This window comes from Peromyscus eremicus, chromosome 14 (assembly GCF_949786415.1).
Source record: "Peromyscus eremicus chromosome 14, PerEre_H2_v1, whole genome shotgun sequence".
Taxonomy (NCBI): domain Eukaryota; kingdom Metazoa; phylum Chordata; class Mammalia; order Rodentia; family Cricetidae; genus Peromyscus; species Peromyscus eremicus.
The window spans coordinates 12019769-12037752 of NC_081430.1; the positions used below are offsets into that span (position 1 = coordinate 12019769).

Consider the following 17984-nt stretch of genomic DNA (forward strand, 5'->3'; position numbering starts at 1 on the left):
TTCTATTTAATCACTCTAAAGATAGTATTAGAATAGTTTTAATAATAAAGAGAATAAAATGAGTAATATATTTTTAAAAGTTTCTGTGTTAACATATTTCTATAAGTAAGATATTTTGAGCTTAAAAGTTTGATGATTTCTGAGTAGTGTGGGTATGTAAAGTTACAAACCAATGTGTGATGCCACTAAGTATCACAGTTGATAAATATTTGTGAAAACTTGATAGACAAAATGTAGAATATAAATCTCTCTGTTCAGGGGAATTATTCCTGTTCAGTGGTTTTCCTGAGATTAATAGCCATGCAGTAAGTATTTCCTGAGAATACACAAAATGTAGATAAATGAATATTCTGAACAATTATCATTTTAAGTTTATTCTGATTCATTGTTTGAATAAAATTTTGCTGTGTGAATAGAATAAAATCTCAATTTATATAGTTATAATACATATATATCTCTATATATCCATCCATCTGTCTGTCTGTCTGACTACCTCAAAACTCCATTTCATTCTTTCTGGGAACTCGTAACATATCAAAACTTCAATATGCATTATAGGTTCTTGACTTTGTTAGTAGTGTTTATCTTTATATTGCTTTTCCATACAGTCATGTGTCTCTTGATGATAGTTTACATTGTGAAACTGCATGCTGAGTTGATGTCATCACGGTGTGGGCATCATAGAGTGCCCTTCCATAAACCAACAGTGCACATCAATTGCTTATAGTTAGGAGACACAATAAATGGGGTGTAAGTGGCTGTCACCATCATAACATGCCATACCATTTATAGTTAACTTTTTAATAGGTAGAGGATTGCACTCTGAGATAATGATAAAAAGCATAGTGTAATAGTCCACTAGTAATATTTATTATCCCTTCAAAATCATAGACTATCTGGAGTTGTATGTGTCACACATAGATTCAGCTGAGAGCACATGGAGTTCATTTGCATCAGCATCTTGGCATACATGAGGCATGGTACTCTGATATCAGGACAGCTAGAATATTGTTAGTTCCTGGGAAATCTTCATCTTTATGTCAGCTCCAGTTTTGTATATGCAGTGTAATCAAAACTTCCTTACACAATCATGACTGTGGTTTTTTATTGTTCTAGCATGCTTCTTTTTAAAAAAATCTTGAGTTTGGTTTGTACTAAAAAATGGGAGATTATGTCATTCTTTTCAAATAATGTTTGTGAGAGATTGCTTTTCTCCATATAGGTAGGTACGTCAAGTGGTATTTGTGGAGGTATGAGCTTCAGAATTTCCTTTTTCTTAGGTAAACTTCATTACAACAGGTGATTGTATATGGTGCAGTTCACCTGTAAATTATATGTGAGTCATTTGACTAATGCTCATATGATTTTGTGATTGTTTGGGAAGTTGTATAGGGAATATTAAATACTGTTCTCATTACTGAAGGAAAATTATTTTCTTCCTTGCTGATACATTGGATTAAGACTTAAATAAAATCATAGCACGCTTTAAGTACCTTCCTTGATTTGTTGGTGACAAAAAGTTCGTTTTTTTTTTTTTTTGCCTATACTATTTATTAATTGGGTTTATTTCATAATAAATTTAAAAGAAAACATGTAGATTGAAATGCATTGTAAGCTTTAGATATGGCTGTGATGGTTCCTCATGAAGGTAAATATAAAAGAAACAGAAAATACATGCTTAATTTCTTGCTGACCTATATAGTAACTGCATCCTAATAGGTCATATCTCAGCTCCTAAGTTTTTGATAAATAGCTGAGCCTCACGGAGCTCTATCCGTGGTGCTGAAGCCTCTCATGATCTATGAGCATGTCTTACTGATGAATTCTAATGTCAGCTTCTGTGTGATAGCGATTCATCAGGTTGTAAAATTTGTACTTGGGAAACACATTGAATTAACAAGTTCCATATTTTCGTTTTGTTGAAATTAACACAACTTGTCCTTTCATTTCAAAGAGTTCATAGCAATTACCTTCCACATTGTCAAAACCAGCTAGGATTTAATTAGAAACTGTCAATGCTAACACAAAGGAAATGTCTAATATCAACAAATAAATTGATATGGCTGCCATGCTGGGAATGCTTACAGGCTGGTGACGTGCTGATAATATGCACTCAGTTACTGCAAAATGTTAAATATTTGATTAAGAACAGCAGAACAGTTATTAATACAGGAACTCCTAATTGGAGAGAAAAGCAATTTTCCTTTTAAAACTATGACTTTTTATTTAAGATCAGTGTTTATATTTTAGAATATTTTCTTTGCCCAAAAATGCACTTGTTTTTGCAGGAACTGTTTTTACTTGTAAAATGACTAAAACTCTCAATCTCACTAATTTTCTGTTAATTTTTCAAGTAAAATTCTTTCACTTCATATGAAGGATTTTAAAATAGTATTTTCATTTTGTAATCTGAAATCATTTTAACCTGTGTTTTTAGACATGTTATATACAGTCTTAGTGGATTATACTTTATTGTTGTATTTTACCCTAAGTCACTTTCAGAAACAGTTTCCTGATCTTTTTTTATTGCTATTATACACCTGTAATCTCCGCCTTTGGGGTTTCTGGCAAGGGAACCATGAGTTCAGTGCCACCCTGTGCTACATAGCAAGTTTGAAGTTAGTTTGGTTTGCATAGTTAGATGCTGTTTCTAAACCTAGACTGCATTTTATTTTAGTGAATCATTTGGATTATATTGTTTTTAAACTGAAATAGAGTTTCCAAAAGTTGAGCCTTACAAAGTTTTGTTACCTACTTATATTTTATAGTGAAATTCTACAACCCTGCTCTTAAAATGGAACATGTGATTTCCTTACTGTGTCTGGGGTGTAGGAGGTTATTAAATTATCTGTTACATCACTGAAGCTCGTTATTTAAAATCTCAAAGAGATGTGAAAATACACTTAGATAAATAAGTCCTACTGAAATGGGGCAAACGTTTTTGCAAAGCAGCAAATTCCAGCTGATCCATTCATTATTGAAATTAGGCCTTGACTTACTCCAGTATTGGATTTACATCATTTGAACCTAATAATTAAATGCTTTTCCAAAAGCTCCTTGTTTGAAAAAAAAAAATCCTTAAATGAATTCATAATTTCCTGGAGGATTTATTTTAATTAATAATTCAAGTTTAAGTATAATGTTATAACCTTTTAATATTGGTAAAATGCTGTCTACAATCCATTTTGCATATCAGAAAAATGTAGATACGAAACCCAAGAAAAGTCTCACTCCTAACATTCCAAATGTGACTGTAGAAGACACCATCAAAAACACTGGCATTTAAATGACTTGTAATCAAATGACAGTTCCCAGAAATTATTCTTTATTTAGAAACAAAAACAAGACAAAAGCAATTGATTTGAATCCAAAATGTATTTTTCCTTATAAAAGAGGTCCACATACTCACTGTGTCTACTCTCTAGAATTTGTCCTTTTCCTTACACCACGTGTCAATTCAAGTTTATCTGGTCACTGCAAAAACTCGTGGCTAACGTGTAATACAACACAGGAGGAGGTATTGCTCAGTTCAACTACTCTTCTACACTTAAAAAAAATACAGAAATGTTTTTGTTCACATTAACTGTAGTCCTGACATAAAAGTTACATGAAAGTTCTAGAAAATGGAATTGTTTTATTTGGTTGCCACAGTACCCTTTGAAGCCAGTCAATTAAAATGCTGAACTTTCACGTTTTCATTGGCCGGGAGCAGCATTGGTGAAGCTGAGTCTTCCTTCCAGAAAGTAACATTCCTCTGCCTGTTTTTGTTGTTGTTTGTTTTTCTGTGCCTTTTTTTTTCCTTCAGCACTACTGCAGTCTTGAGCTTTTCTTTGAAGTAGGTTTGGTTGGTTGTTTTTAGGACATGTTTGTTGGCACACCTATAATGGTCGTTTTTACTTCCAAGGGTGCACTTTTTTCTTTGCCTGATTCCCAGAGGTTGATCAGAGGGGGGTAAAGCTCACTCAGTGCCAAAGTTGGTTTGTGAAAGTAATTCCTCGGATAACTGTGTTGTTCACCCTTACAGTTCATTTCTTGTGAGATGCAGCTGAGTAGACACATGATGCCAATAATCCCCAAAAGCCCTCCAAGGCAGGCCATAAACGCTGTGTGACTCTTTCCATATTCTTTTCCATCACGGTCCAAACTTTTTGTGGTGACATTCACACATTGTTTTCTGCTTTTCTGGTAGATGGTGGGAATATCAATACAAATTCTATACTCAGTAGATGGTTTCAGATGAGTAAGATTGTATACCTTGACATCAGATGGTATTCGAGCACTTTGGGCAGCATGAGAATCTTCAGTCTTGACAAAGGCTGTCCACTTAACACTGGATTTGAGAATTTTAGAGCTTGCTTTCCAAGATAACAGAATGGAATTGGCCTGAATATCTCTTATTTTAATATTCAGTGAACCATTATTATCCTGAGGAACAGAACCTCCCACTTTGATCATAATAGACTTCAAGTCAGCACCAACTAGGTTAGTTGCTATACAAGTGTATAACCCCCCTTCCTTTGGGGTTATGCCACTTATGTCTAGTGTGCCTTCAGAATGAACATAGAACTTCTCTCTCAGAGTATTTGGCAATAGTTTTTTACCAGAAGGTGTGATCCAGTAGATTTCAGGCTGGGGTTCTGCAGTAGCTCTGCAGTGAAGGGACACATAGCTGTCAGCCTCTACATCCAAGCTAGAAGGAAAGCTCTCGGGAGCTATAAGAGGGAGACAAATTTCCATCATATCCCGGAAATGCACTTGCCGAACATTCTGGCCTTGGAATTCAGGTGGGTCCACACAGAACAGAGAATCCGGTTCCATAAATCGAATGTTGGTTTTGTTCATGTTAATCCAGCGGATGACACAGTCGCACCGGATGGGATTGCTGTGTATGCTGATTTCCTTGAGGTTTGGCAAAGATTCTACGGTACCATGGTAGAGGGCACTGAGGGCGTTGCTGTTCAGCATGAGGGATTCGAGCTTGGGGAGTCTGAAAAATGCATTGGGGTGAATGTAAGACAATCTGGGGTTGTTAGTAGCTTCTATTTTTCTTAAATCTGGCAAGTTATCCACAGCTAGACTGTCAATGGAGACAAGTTCAGGCATGTTGTTTATCCCCAGCTCCTTCAAATGTAGCATATTGCTAAAATCACCCCTTCGTATTCTGTTAATAGGATTTTTATTTAGATCCAAAAATTTGAGGTTTACAGCTTTTTGAAGAGCAACTTGGGGTACCTTAATAAGCCTGTTATCGTAAAAAGAGATGCTTTCCAAGTTTTCCAGCCCAACCAAGGCATTATCCGGTATGTCCGTGAGGTTTATGCCAGCTATAACCAGGCTGCGAAGATTGAGAAGTGGCTGGAAGTTCATGTCTTTGATTCTGATGATGGGGTTGTCCCCGATCATCAGAATCTCTAGATTGGGAAGAGCATCAAACCACTTACTGTTGATCATCTGCAGTCTGTTTGAATTGAGATGAAGTCGAAGAAGGTTATGTAGGCCAATAAAGGCTCCGGGTGAAATGGTAGAAAGCAAATTGTGGTTAATGTAGAGTTCTTGTAAGTTGCCCAGCCCATAGAGACTTTTTTCAGGCAGCTCAGTTAGTTTGTTTTCCTCTAGGTACACAGAAAGAAGCTGAGGCATCTTTTGTATGTTAATATTTGTGACTGAAGACAGATTGTTTTGAGATAAGTCCAGGCCAGTAAGGTTCACTGGAAAGTCTATGGAATGTTCAATTCTTGCAATGTTGTTAGTCTGTAGGAGCAGAATCTGTGTGTCCGCAGGCAATCTGGCTGGGAAGTTTAAAAGCCCTAAATCATTGCAGTCTACTGTGGATGCTTCCATATAGATGGATCTGGGCGTAAACCAAGGCCTGATTTCACATGTGCATAATTGTGGGCAATCCACTTTTTTATCTACAGCTTGTACTAGAGTAGTGATAGCTAGGCCAAGCAGCACATGAATTTGGAGTGGCATGTCCTTCATCTTAGCTTTTGTCTCCAGAAATTTAATAGGCCCTTAAGGATTCCAGTCACCGCCAATAAGTTCAGCACAGGCTGACAGATGAGGGAGGTCCTTGCATTTGTCAAATGATGAATGCTGTAGAACTATAGGTGTTTTCTTCGTAGAAATAATTATGAGTGCCACAGATGTAGTTTCCGAAAATGGCATGCATAGTGGAGAAAAGATGGTTGCTGTCTCCTCAGTGATAGAGTACTGATGGACGATTTGAAGATGATGTATGTATAGATGGTCATAGGATATGGAGCAATTCATTTATTTTGAAATATGGAATTCAAATCCCATGCTGTCCAGTACTTGCAGTTGTAGAGGCATTATTCTAAATGCAATCAAAGGGAAAGAAAAAATTAGTTCAAGAGGGAAGTCCATAATTAATGTTTGAATAACTATAATTATTTCACATATGTAATATTATTAGAGTTTTAATTATTTCAGTACATTTTGAAGACTTTGTCCTTATTGTTGGCCCCAACATGAGGTGAATTAAGAAATTTGATCTTCAGAAGACTGAAGTTTCATTAAGTATAATAGATATGCTTCCAGAATTTTTCACTTGTTTCAATTCTATGTATATACATCCAATTTTAGTAATATTTTGCTTTGTCTTTAAGAATTAACTAGAGGGAAAAAATAAAATAGCCTTCCAGGGCTAATGGGTTGTGTTGTGTGATGTATAGAGACGATACTGTTCTATTGTAATCAAATAGTAAGCCTGTGGTTCCTCCACCCCTCAGAGTTAGCACTTGGGAGCAACATTGTTCCTGATTGTCTAATGAGCTCAGCAGTGATATTTAGCACTTTCTTTCCTACCTCTCTATAGAGGCTGCTTTGCATAAAGTGACTTGAGAGTTGCAGGATTTGGAAGCAATCTGATTTACCTCACTGTAGATATATTTGTATAAAATTAACTTCAGATTAAAATTTGATTGTTTATCATTGAGAATAATTTACACCCCATCAGCCACTAACATTAAAAAGCAACTGTTTTACATCAGTAAAGTGGGTGTTCCTCTTTTAAATGAACACTGGTATTATTGTCACAGAAAAATAAGGAGTTCCAAAAGCAGGTTACAGTTTGATGTACAGTTTACTTAACAAGACACAATAGTTAGGTCTACACTCCATCCCGGTGGATTGCTGGTGAGCTCCCTCTGCTCTCTTCATATATTTTAGATAGTCAGGCATGTCTAGACTCTTCATTTTGGGTTTGCTGCCTCCCAGTGTTGATGGTTACAGTGGAATAACTGGGTGAGAATAAGGTTGATGTTTCATTGACACACATAAACGTCCAAAGACGTGTTCTCTATGGAGACTTAGAAATATTCCTATTTTACATAAAGAAGTCCTTGTTTCAAAAACTATAAATCACTTACAGTTCAAATTCACAGATAATTTGTCTTTCCCCCTTAACACTCAGAGATGTGATTTTATCAAAATTGAATTGTGATTTTTCTAAGTTAACTACTAGCTTGCCTTGAGTCAAAGGTAGCGGACTTGTTTTCTTCACACTTGAAGCCCGTGTCCTCTGGGAAGCCTGTCTTTCTTATAACTTGCCTGACTTGCCTCTCAGCATTTCATGGTTCCAGTCATACCTTCTCAAGAACATGAAATTTGCTTGGCTTTTTGTCTTCAGTTCCTGACCATAGTAATTGGAATGTAGCACATGCTCAAGAAATATTTTGGATTCCAGTGAATGGATTCTATGAACAAATGTACATTTCCATCATTTTACATATAATTTAAGCAATCCTATTTGTTCATTTTTAAACTTCAGTAAATTTAACTGCTCTTATTTGTATTCATTTTAATACTTGCACAAACTGTAAATTAACTATTTTTACATAAGATTGAAGTATTAATTTTGAGGATAACACAAAGGAACGTTAGACTTTAAAAGTCAATCTACTGCAGTGGTTCTCAACTTTCCCAATGTTGTGACCCTTTAATACAGTTCCTAATGTTGTGGGGACCCTCAACCATAAAATTATTTCATTGCTACTCCATAACTGTAATATTGCTACTGTTATGGATCGTAATGTAATATCTGATATATGACACCAAGGGGTCATCATCCACAGGTTTATATACTGTATCTGTGTTCTATTCATTGATAATTTCGTGGCATTTATTGGTTAATAGCCAGTAGAGAAAAACATGGGTAAACTATAGAGTATATGCAGGGGTGAGGCCAGGGATCTGAGAGTCTACAGGAACGGCAGCTGAACAGTATAGAAGTATAGAACTGAACAGTATAGAAGCCCAGTACCTTCTGTGTCCAAGATGAAGGAAAAGCCTAAATGGAGACTACAAAATACATTTCTGTGTCTTTTCATAAATCACTCAACTGAGAACGAAGGAGCCGTGACTTCTGCCAGTTAATTGGTTGGATCTGATTCCTCCTGTGAGAAGGGGATCCTGTATCCTGCAAGTTAACCGGAAGGTGAATTATTAAATAATGTAAGAATGTAACTTTCTGTTTTGAAATGATTTTAGTAGGTATTTTTGGACTTTTTTTAATATATGTTTAATTGGAATATTTTTTTTTTTTTTATTCTGTTCTGTCAATTGCTTAGCTGTAATGTAGAGACAGCAGAGTTGAACTAGGTTTTTCCAGAAGACTTTTAAAAATAAGTGTTCCGCCGGGCGGTGGTGGCGCACGCCTTTAATCCCAGCACTCGGGAGGCAGAGCCAGGCGGATCTCTGTGAGTTCGAGGCCAGCCTGGACTACCAAGTGAGTTCCAGGAAAGGCGCAAAGCTACACAGAGAAACCCTGTCTTGAAAAAACCAAAAAAAAAAAAAAAAAAAAAAAAAAAAAATAAGTGTTCCTATAGTGGTGCACAAACTCAAAATTTGTTTGAGCTGGTCTATGGGAAGAATCTGTCTGGTGGGAAGCACTATAGACTATAGATATTTAACCTTTATTAGAATATTGACTTTTCCTTATGTCTGCAGAAATTACTGTGATGCTTATACTAGCAGCTAGTGGCATGGGTTATCTGCAGAGTCCTGAGGCAGAAGCAGTATTATCTTAGTTCTTAGCGCTTCATGGCTTTCAGATCTCTTTATTTGCCGTCGCTGATGTTAACAGTGACCTTGAGAGATACATTAGTGCGATGCTTGTAGAGCCATGTGCTTTGGATGAACAGACACTGAAACCTTACATATGATCATCTCTCCTGCTTGAGGTCTCACATGCCTCAGACCATTTGGCTGATAAACAATTTGTTATGTTTAGACACAGTTTCCTCCCTTACGTGCTCAGCTCTTTCTAGAAGGTCACACTGCCCACATGAGTAGAAATGAGGTAATTTTAACAAACATTTACTACAGTGGGTTTTTTTCCTTAGATTTGTTAAAACCCTCTTATTCAGATTTTCAAGTTTAGAAAATTCACTTTGCCAAACTCATCATGATGAAGGTGTGACTCATGCAAATTAAACTAATATACAAAACAGAAGTGTCATTTTATTATGAGAAATGTGACTGAAGGATGGCAATTCCTGGGTCTTCTGGACAGCACCGTTTCTTCATTAGAAAAATAGGTGTGGGAGTTTTCAGTGCTCCAGGGAATGGATTCCATGAGTAAATGTACACTTGTACATGTCCATCATTATACATACAATTTAAACAATCTAACTTGTTCATTTTTAAAAATTTCAGTCAGTTTAACTGCTCTTACTTGTATATATTTCACAGCTTACGAAAGCTGCAAATTAGCTAAATTTTACATAAGATTGAAGTTATACCTAGGATATCCATCTTATGAATAGATAAGTCATACATGTGCAGCTTCATTGGGAATACAGGCTCAGAGGCAGCAAAGTCAGACGAAAGCTCTTGATTATCAAAGTCATGAGAATCACAGCTTCCTGTTCTGCTACAGGAAACAGTACTCACACAGAGACGGGACCCGAGTAACCTGGTCCTTGATTGGTCCTGAACCCAGGCCCCCTGGCTGGAACCTTTTTCTTTGTTACTTTTCATTTATTTTCTTAATATTTGTTTACATTTTTAAAGAATCTACTCAAAATGAGATTATTAGTAGTAGATAGTATATAGTTAGGTTATTAGATTATGACTAGCTGTGTACTGACTGATTATTCTTTTGCTAGACATTGAATGATTTGATTATTATTCTTCCCAGAGCATAAGATTATTATGATTAATGTTATTGTTCAACTCAATTTATTTGATTATATTAATATATTTAATTGGCTGATCAAAACTTAGTTAATACTTTGCTGATTAGTAACTTACAAGTGTGTCTTTCCACAGTTTGTATTGAATAATAGCAAATCAACCAATAATTATCATAATTTAAAAATGATTCAAGTATCTAACAATAACCAGCAATCAGGAAGGAACAGAGAAAAGTTATCATCAGACTTCTACAGCAATTTTTCTCTCTTGTATTGATATTTTAAAAGTAGAAATTTCACCTTTGTTTATGAGGAGTTTTTAGAGAACGAGAAAATGATGACTTACAGCCATTTGAAAATGTAGCTTCGATTTCACTACTGAAAATGTTTCCACTAGCGGTCATTTGAGGATTTCGGCTATATAGTTGATTTTAAAAGAATTTTCTTCATTTTCCTGTACATTGCTGTAAACAGTTTAAAAATTACCAGTTAAGCAATTAGAAATAAGTTGAGCAGCTTAACTGCACTGTACATACATTTCTCAGAATTTCTAAGAACATTTTCATTCTTCTCTTCCAGGCCCTCCTTCCTAGCTGCTGGTCATTGGTTTTGATTACATAAAGACTGTTTGAAAAGCATTTCAAATTTTGGGAAATGTGAACTAGATCACAACTGATATAGTTAAATTATTTCCTACATACCATCATTTATCAAGGATTTTATGCTTCAGAGTAAAATCTGTATTCTGACTTAAGTCTTAAAGATTTTAGGAGTAGTTATTATAAATGACTGATTAATGCATAAAAAGTACTTAATGTGCAGACAAAATTTCTTGCTCTTTTCCCTAAAATGTGGTAATTAGGCACTATGCAAATACATGTTACAAAGAGCAGAGTACATTTTTCAAAGTGATTGAGTTTTTTGTATGATTGGGCATTAGGAGCGCAAATGAGTTCTCTTTGTTCTTTTCAGCTGCTTCTGTTTGCTTGTTTGCTTGCATAGAGAAGTGTTTTAAAACACCATTGTTATCTTTTAGTCCTAAGGACAGTATACTCCTATGTTAAAGCAACGTAAATTAAAATGGAATGTTTTAAAAGTTTAAATGATACTGAAGTGTCATTAGAAATGGAAAAGTTGATCTTAACACATTGAGCTTTTACATGATTAGAATGACTCCTACAAGTTCAAAGTCAGCCTTTTAGTAGAGCTTATCATGTATTCTCCCTTTCATTTATTTATCTACTCAGTCCTTCAGTAAATGTTTTTGGGTGCATATTGTACCAGTTAATGTGTTTGTATTTCCCTCTATAATTACTTTATTTTTAAAACTGCAATTAAAAAAGATGTTTATTCGAGTTTTCCAGCTACACTAAGTCTTTTCTGTGGCCTGATTCAAATCCACCCCTCCTTTTTTGTTTAATTTGAGAAGCACTTGGAAATGTGGGTATTTTTCCCCTAATGTGTGCTTCCTGAACTTTTCTCACAGCTTATTTAGTTTCTCCTGTTGCCTTCTCATGAAGATTTTTCCTGCAGAAGAGCAACAGGCTTAAACTATTTTATAGGAACACTGATAGCATGAAGCCTCCCGATTTAATTCACTAAAATAAATTATCTTAAAAATAAATTTTAAGAATTCTCATATCTTATTTTTTTTTAATGCCTGTGGACACGCACCATAGCTGAGATTTCTTATTAGTGTAGTTTTAGATCTGAACCTAAAAAAATTAAAATTATTTCTAGATAGGATTCCGTAAGGAATCTTTTTGTGGAGAACAGGCTTGTGATCTCCTTACTGAAGAGAATCTTGTCCTGTTCCTTGTTTGTCTGTGTCTCGTCAGTGGCTAGTTACTGAGTGATCACACATTTGGGGCAGACAGTCCTGTAGACATGAAAAGTTGGCCATAAGTAAAATAAAGCATCCGCTTGCAAAGTTCTCAGTGGATTGAGTCAATAAGGAGGATGCTGCACAGGAAATGTTATTTACAATAAAGGCATGCGTGGTGGTCTGTGGGTGTACCTAAGAAAGAATGCCTAATTCTCTCTGTCCAACAGGAGTAACTGAAATGTTATCTGGTCTTTGGTGAGGTTTATAATAAAATGCTCCCTTAGTATAGTGGAGAAACAGGTGGACAAGAAAAATTCTAACCTACTGTCTTTCCAGGGAAGTTTTGTAATTCAAAAGCTTAGGAAGAAAGTGGGCCTTTTCTTGTACCTCATTATGTGCATTGTAAAGGCTGCACCATGTGGAAGAGAAACATTTCGATACTTGATTCAAGGGGAAAAATTGGTGAAGATAGAAAGTTGCCATGGAGACATTAAAACCCAGCTTCCCTCTTTCTTCTATAGCAAATTGCTAGCTAAGTTCATTTGTATAAAGATCTTTAAATCTGCCCTCTTATCTGACTTTAGAGTCCCTTTCTCTAGTTCTAATGGAAGGTTTCGTAACCCCCAAAAGACTGTTGAGTTTTACTAAACACACCCCTACAAAAACAACGGTTCTTTTTTACTTGGAAAACATTTATTTTCTAGTCTCTCAAACCCAGTTATCTGAACTTGTCACCTTTTCAAGAAGCGGATATTTAAAATATTAAACTGTTCATTAAATCAGGTAAATAACTCCTGTAGATAAAGAAGCATTTCACTGGTTTACAAGACACTTTTGTAACTATGGACAGAATGGTCACCCTTTCTCCTATAGAATTGGGATTGCATAAATATTTGAGATCTCTTCACATTCTAAGTTTGTAATGACACATGATACTATTCTGTGAATAAAAATGTTTTTAAGGTGTTTGATAATTGTCTAGGTGCTAACTCATTTATCTAAGTTTAACCTTTGAATGCTCTATTTGGTGATGTTTGTATTCAGTACTCTTCTCCTGCACCATTAACAAATTAGGATCAGTGAATTTTACTCATAATGGGCTTTAGAGGCTATCAGATTAGTTGTCTGTCATTATTCCAAATTAATTGTCTACCATTATTAGTACTTCATTCATGCTTTTATCTAAACAGTAGCAAATGAAAGTGAGTGTCATTTAAGTCATCAAATGAGGGCTGACTAGCCTCAGAGGAGGCAAGCAGCCAGAGTTCAGCGGCCTTGATCTGAACACAGTCATGGATTCAAGTCTCGTCATTTTGCTTCCACATGTTTCTGAACCACTGAGATCCACTCCATTGCAAACTGTTACTGAAAGAGCACAATTCACCTGCCTGTTTTCTCAGAAGGATGTGTGGTCCAGCTCAACAGACCCATTGACTGGGTGGTTGTTGCGGTTTTGGGCTGTTTTTCCTCTGCTTATAACACTATTCCAGTGAAAGCAGGTAGACTTTCTGGCTAGAGAGACAGCAGTAAGAAATCTGGCTGCTCCCTAGGGCTGGTTTTACTGTGCATTTCTGACAAATCAGATTGCCCTCTGAGCCTCAGCTTTATGAAAAACAAAAAAAGTGTATTTCCGGCTATACTTCCATCTTTCCGCAGCCATTGCTAATGTTGTGTAGGCTCCAGGACCTTCTTGAATGAAGAGTTGCCACTCTGAAGAAGACTGCTTGTTCGAGCTAGCTCTGGAGAGTGAGGGATGCAGTCCAAATCCCAGGAGTATTTTTACTGGTCACAAATGATCAAGTGTTCTCATTCTGAAAAGAATTCAGTGTATATTTATTTTTAATTATAGTATTTGCTCAACCAAGCACTTAATGTATATTATATGTGAAAATGATTTTTCAACATAATTAGCAGAACACATGACATTCTTTTTCTGCTTGGCTTTCTTCTCTGGGCATCTCTCCATGCACTGGGAAAATGATTTACATCAGAACTATACTTTGTTAGGTGCTATTTGAGAATCTGTGAATATTGGTTTCTTCATATCCCTTTTTAACTTCTCCTTTATCCTCCCTGTGTTTAGCATTTTTATAGTCCCAAGTGTGCTCCTCTTTAGGGGAAAATGCTCACTTATGGGTTCACCTTGACACTGACTAATCATAGACTGAAGTGCTGTGATCCTACCTTTTAAACTGGGAGACAGAGATAAAATCTTGCTTGAGGTTTTAATTGAACTATAGATACCTGTGTGGAAGGTGTTCTTTAGTACAAGATACTAGTCACAGAATATTATGAAAATATACAAATTTAGGAAGGAAGAGACCTTGTGACCTTTAGTGATTTCATTTGCATAATGAATTTACCTTCAGGCTCTATAATTATGTGGTTTTTCTAATAACCTTAAATCCATTCAAAGCCATTTCAGAACTATTCAAAATCATTGTGAAGACATAATATAAGGTGTTTGAAAAGATTCTGAAGGGGTGCATGCTGAAATTTCATGACCCTTATAGATTCTCATCACATTTACTTACATGTTTAATATGGTTATCAAGCTGTACCATAGAAATAGTTTCACTGGACTCACAAGTAATCTTTAAAATGATTCTTAGGAACTAACCAAATACAGATTTGTGCAAATTTTGAGATTTGTGTGTGTGTGTGTGGGGGGGCATATGAGGATTGAACTTCTGCCCCTGTATGTAATAGGCAAGTGCTCTTTTAATTGCATGCTCAACCCTGGAGATTATTTTTAACGATGACAAGAATAAGTTACATAATACATATACATGTATACACACACACATCAAATGTTTTCTTGTGAAAATGCGCGTATATGCATATGTGCTGGGATACTTTGTTTCTGCTCAGAAAATCCTAAAAGTTGTTTATTAAAGTTATGCACTAGTTTCTAACTTTTTCCAGTTTTACTCTTTTTTTTTTTTTTTTTTTTTTTTGGTTTTTCGAGACAGGGTTTCTCTGTGTAGCTTTGCGCCTTTCCTGGAACTCACTTGGTAGCCCAGGCTGGCCTCGAACTCACAGAGATCCACCTGCCTCTGCCTCCCGAGTGCTGGGATTAAAGGCGTGCGCCCGGCTCAGTTTTTATTCTTATCTAAAGATGTTTTGGTTAGATAGATACCAATTTATATTTTAATACTCGAGTCACAAAAAGATCTCCCCAAATATACTTCCTTGACATTTAACTTTTAGATCTCCTCTTTCATTCACTCCAAGTTTATTTGAGAAATCATAGTATAGGTTGATCTGTGAAGGATGCCACATATCTTTCCTATCTCATCTGACGTTCCAAGGATTGGATGTGACTTTTTTGGCACACTCTGTTGATTAACAGGAAGAATGCTCATATCCTACCTTGTAGCATCATGATTTGGAAATGCATGGCTGATGTAAATCTACTTTCAATCACCTTTCATTTATGGTTTTGAAAGAATTGGGGGTAATTATCTCAATCATACAAGCCATTTTAAAATCTTTTTTTTTTCTTCATTGGAAGACAGTCAAAATGTCCCATCTTTGTAGTTACTAGCCTAGGAATTATTTGAAGACTGGGCATTTGTCAGGTAAGGTTAAAATAATAATAATAAAATAGAAAAATTCTACCTTTATTTTATTCTATAGCCACATGCACAGGCATTGCCTTATACAAGGATGGATGTGACAGGCATGTGTACATTTCCCCCAAAGTTCTAGTTTATGTTGATTTCCATGTGAAAGGCCTCTGTTTTATCAGCTATGCCATACTAGGGGACAGCTAAAAGATGTCCTCAGATTGTTTTTTTCTCTTTGACAAATTCAGTTGGAAAAAATAGAAAGGCACTAGCCTGTGAAGCTGGATAGGAAGGCTCTGGATAAGAGGCCAATCACATACCATGGTCAGAGGTGGTGGCATGGTTTAGTTCTGATGCTATCACAGAGGTCACAAGATCAGTTTTTAGAGGAACCATAACAGTGGCTCAGAGTTTATGGGCCCTGGGGCATTTCAGATTTTGTCCCAAATATAATAAAATTTTGATGTTTTTAATTGGTCCTTCTCTAAAGCATGGCCTCTCTGTCTTTAGTAGTTATTGTTCACACAAGCATGCAGAAAATGTGCGTGTGTGCATGCACACATAGACACACACAGCCTGCTTAGGTCATTTAGTGTTGCTTATGAACACGATGACATGAAAGGGGGAAGTTTCATGGGAGCCCCATCCATGCACAAAGAATTACAGGCAACTAAAGAATGTGAGAGCAGGAGAAATGGCTTCTTTCTTTAGGGATGAGCCCTCTAATGGTTATCCAAAGCCAAGTGATCATCCCTGAAATCAATACTCATTGCTTTAAAAAAAAAAAAAAGAAAGAAAGAAAAACAGTGTTATTACTGAAACTTGAGTCAATAAAATATGTTTTAAAAGGAAGTTAAATAATAATCATATCCCATGGTCAAATCCTTTCCTCAAATGCTATAAGAAAATTGCAGGACAACATTTTCAGTTGGGATCAGGGTTAGCCCTTGGCTGATGTGAGATCAGTGATGGATGGTGCTTTTCTATTTCTCTAGTTAAGGGAGTAGGCCACACAGATGTGGTCTGTGTTCTTTATAATGAGCACGGAACAGTTTGTATTTTAATTTCAAAATTGTGCCAGATTTCCCTCCTCATGCTCTGTGCCTTTCCCATTATACTCTTGACAATTTGCTTAAAGCAGCTTTGCTATATTTTTGTCCAGGGACTACAAGAAGGATTTAAAATAGAATAACAAAAATGGAATTGAAGGCCTGAGAAAAGCTTCCTGAATTACAGCTTTGAGTTTCAAAAGTAATCTTTTCAGCAAGGTATGGATGAAATACTCATGTCTGTCACATGTTAGCACATCTTACAGTGACTAGACATTCCTTTCTGCACCCAAATATAAATACATAAAAAAATTAAAATTTTTCATCATTTCTGATGTTTGGATTTTCTTGGGGGGTATAATATTGTTTTGGCCCAAACTGCCTCATCTTCTGTGATGGAGAGATTATAAATGTAATGCCGTTTTCTGCAGTGTAGATTAATTCCAGTGTCCATGGACAGATAGGATTTTGAGAGTCTACTCATCCTTTTAGCTTTTACTGTAGCTTTAGTCTTAAGGTTCTTTTAAAGGCCCTTATCATTCCCACTTACAACAACAAACAGCAAAAATAACAGCAGTGGTCAAACTAATAACGAGCTACTTCATAGCCCTTCAGTTCAACTTCCATCCAGGGCTTTGTCCTGTCATGATCCCAACAGCAGGTCTAGTTATGCCCATTTCTCAGGTGACAGAGGAGGTTTAGAAGGATTTAATGAGTTGGTCCAAGTAGAAGGGACTGTTAAATAATGCTATCTTAGTTTTATTCCCGATCCTGTCTCCATTATTAGCCATTTTTAGCTTAGCTCATGTTCCACAAAGCTGTGTTAGCCACACATAGGTCCTTAGTTGACCAACCTAGTGAGTTGAGTCTGTTACCTCACCTGCCACTAAAATACTTTCATGCTAGCCCAGTGTCTTTTTCTGTTCATGAGCATGAATGATGCTTTTCTGGTTTACACAATGACATTAAACATTACTCCTTTTTAAACTTACATGTGAAAAAAAAAAATAATGGTTTATCACACTGTAGTGGACACATTAAATGTTGTTGAATATCATTTATAAAATTTTGATTTAATTCTTCTATTCATTAATGTTTTGTTTATGTTTTTCTTCATTGAGATCTCCATTTATGACTGTTGCCATTGTTTCCATAGAAGTCAAACTTTGAGAAACAACATGCTTGCTCTTGTTTTCTTGCTTTCTTCCCAATATTACCTCTGCAGTAGCTTCCTTGTTTATCTATGTTTCATTTTATAAATACCATTAAATATTTATTTATTTACTGTGGGGTATGTACGTGTGTGTGTGTGTGTGTGTGTGTGTGTGTGTGCGCGCGCGTGCACGCGCGCACATGTGGAAGTGAGAGGAAAACTTCTGGGAAT

The 17984-nt window shown here is 36.0% G+C and overlaps 2 protein-coding genes across 5 annotated transcripts in view; one reads left to right on the forward strand and one right to left on the reverse strand.

Annotated features, from left to right (window-relative positions):
• The window catches only part of Immp2l (inner mitochondrial membrane peptidase subunit 2), an 858278-nt gene that overhangs the window by 392678 nt on the left and 447616 nt on the right, over nucleotides 1–17984 (forward strand). The gene's annotated exons all lie outside the window — the stretch shown is intronic.
• On the reverse strand, nucleotides 3419–6087 carry Lrrn3 (leucine rich repeat neuronal 3). Its single transcript, XM_059279983.1, has one exon. The coding sequence runs from the start codon at nucleotides 5980–5982 to the stop codon at nucleotides 3856–3858; it is 2127 nt and encodes a 708-aa protein (XP_059135966.1). The 5' UTR covers nucleotides 5983–6087; the 3' UTR covers nucleotides 3419–3855.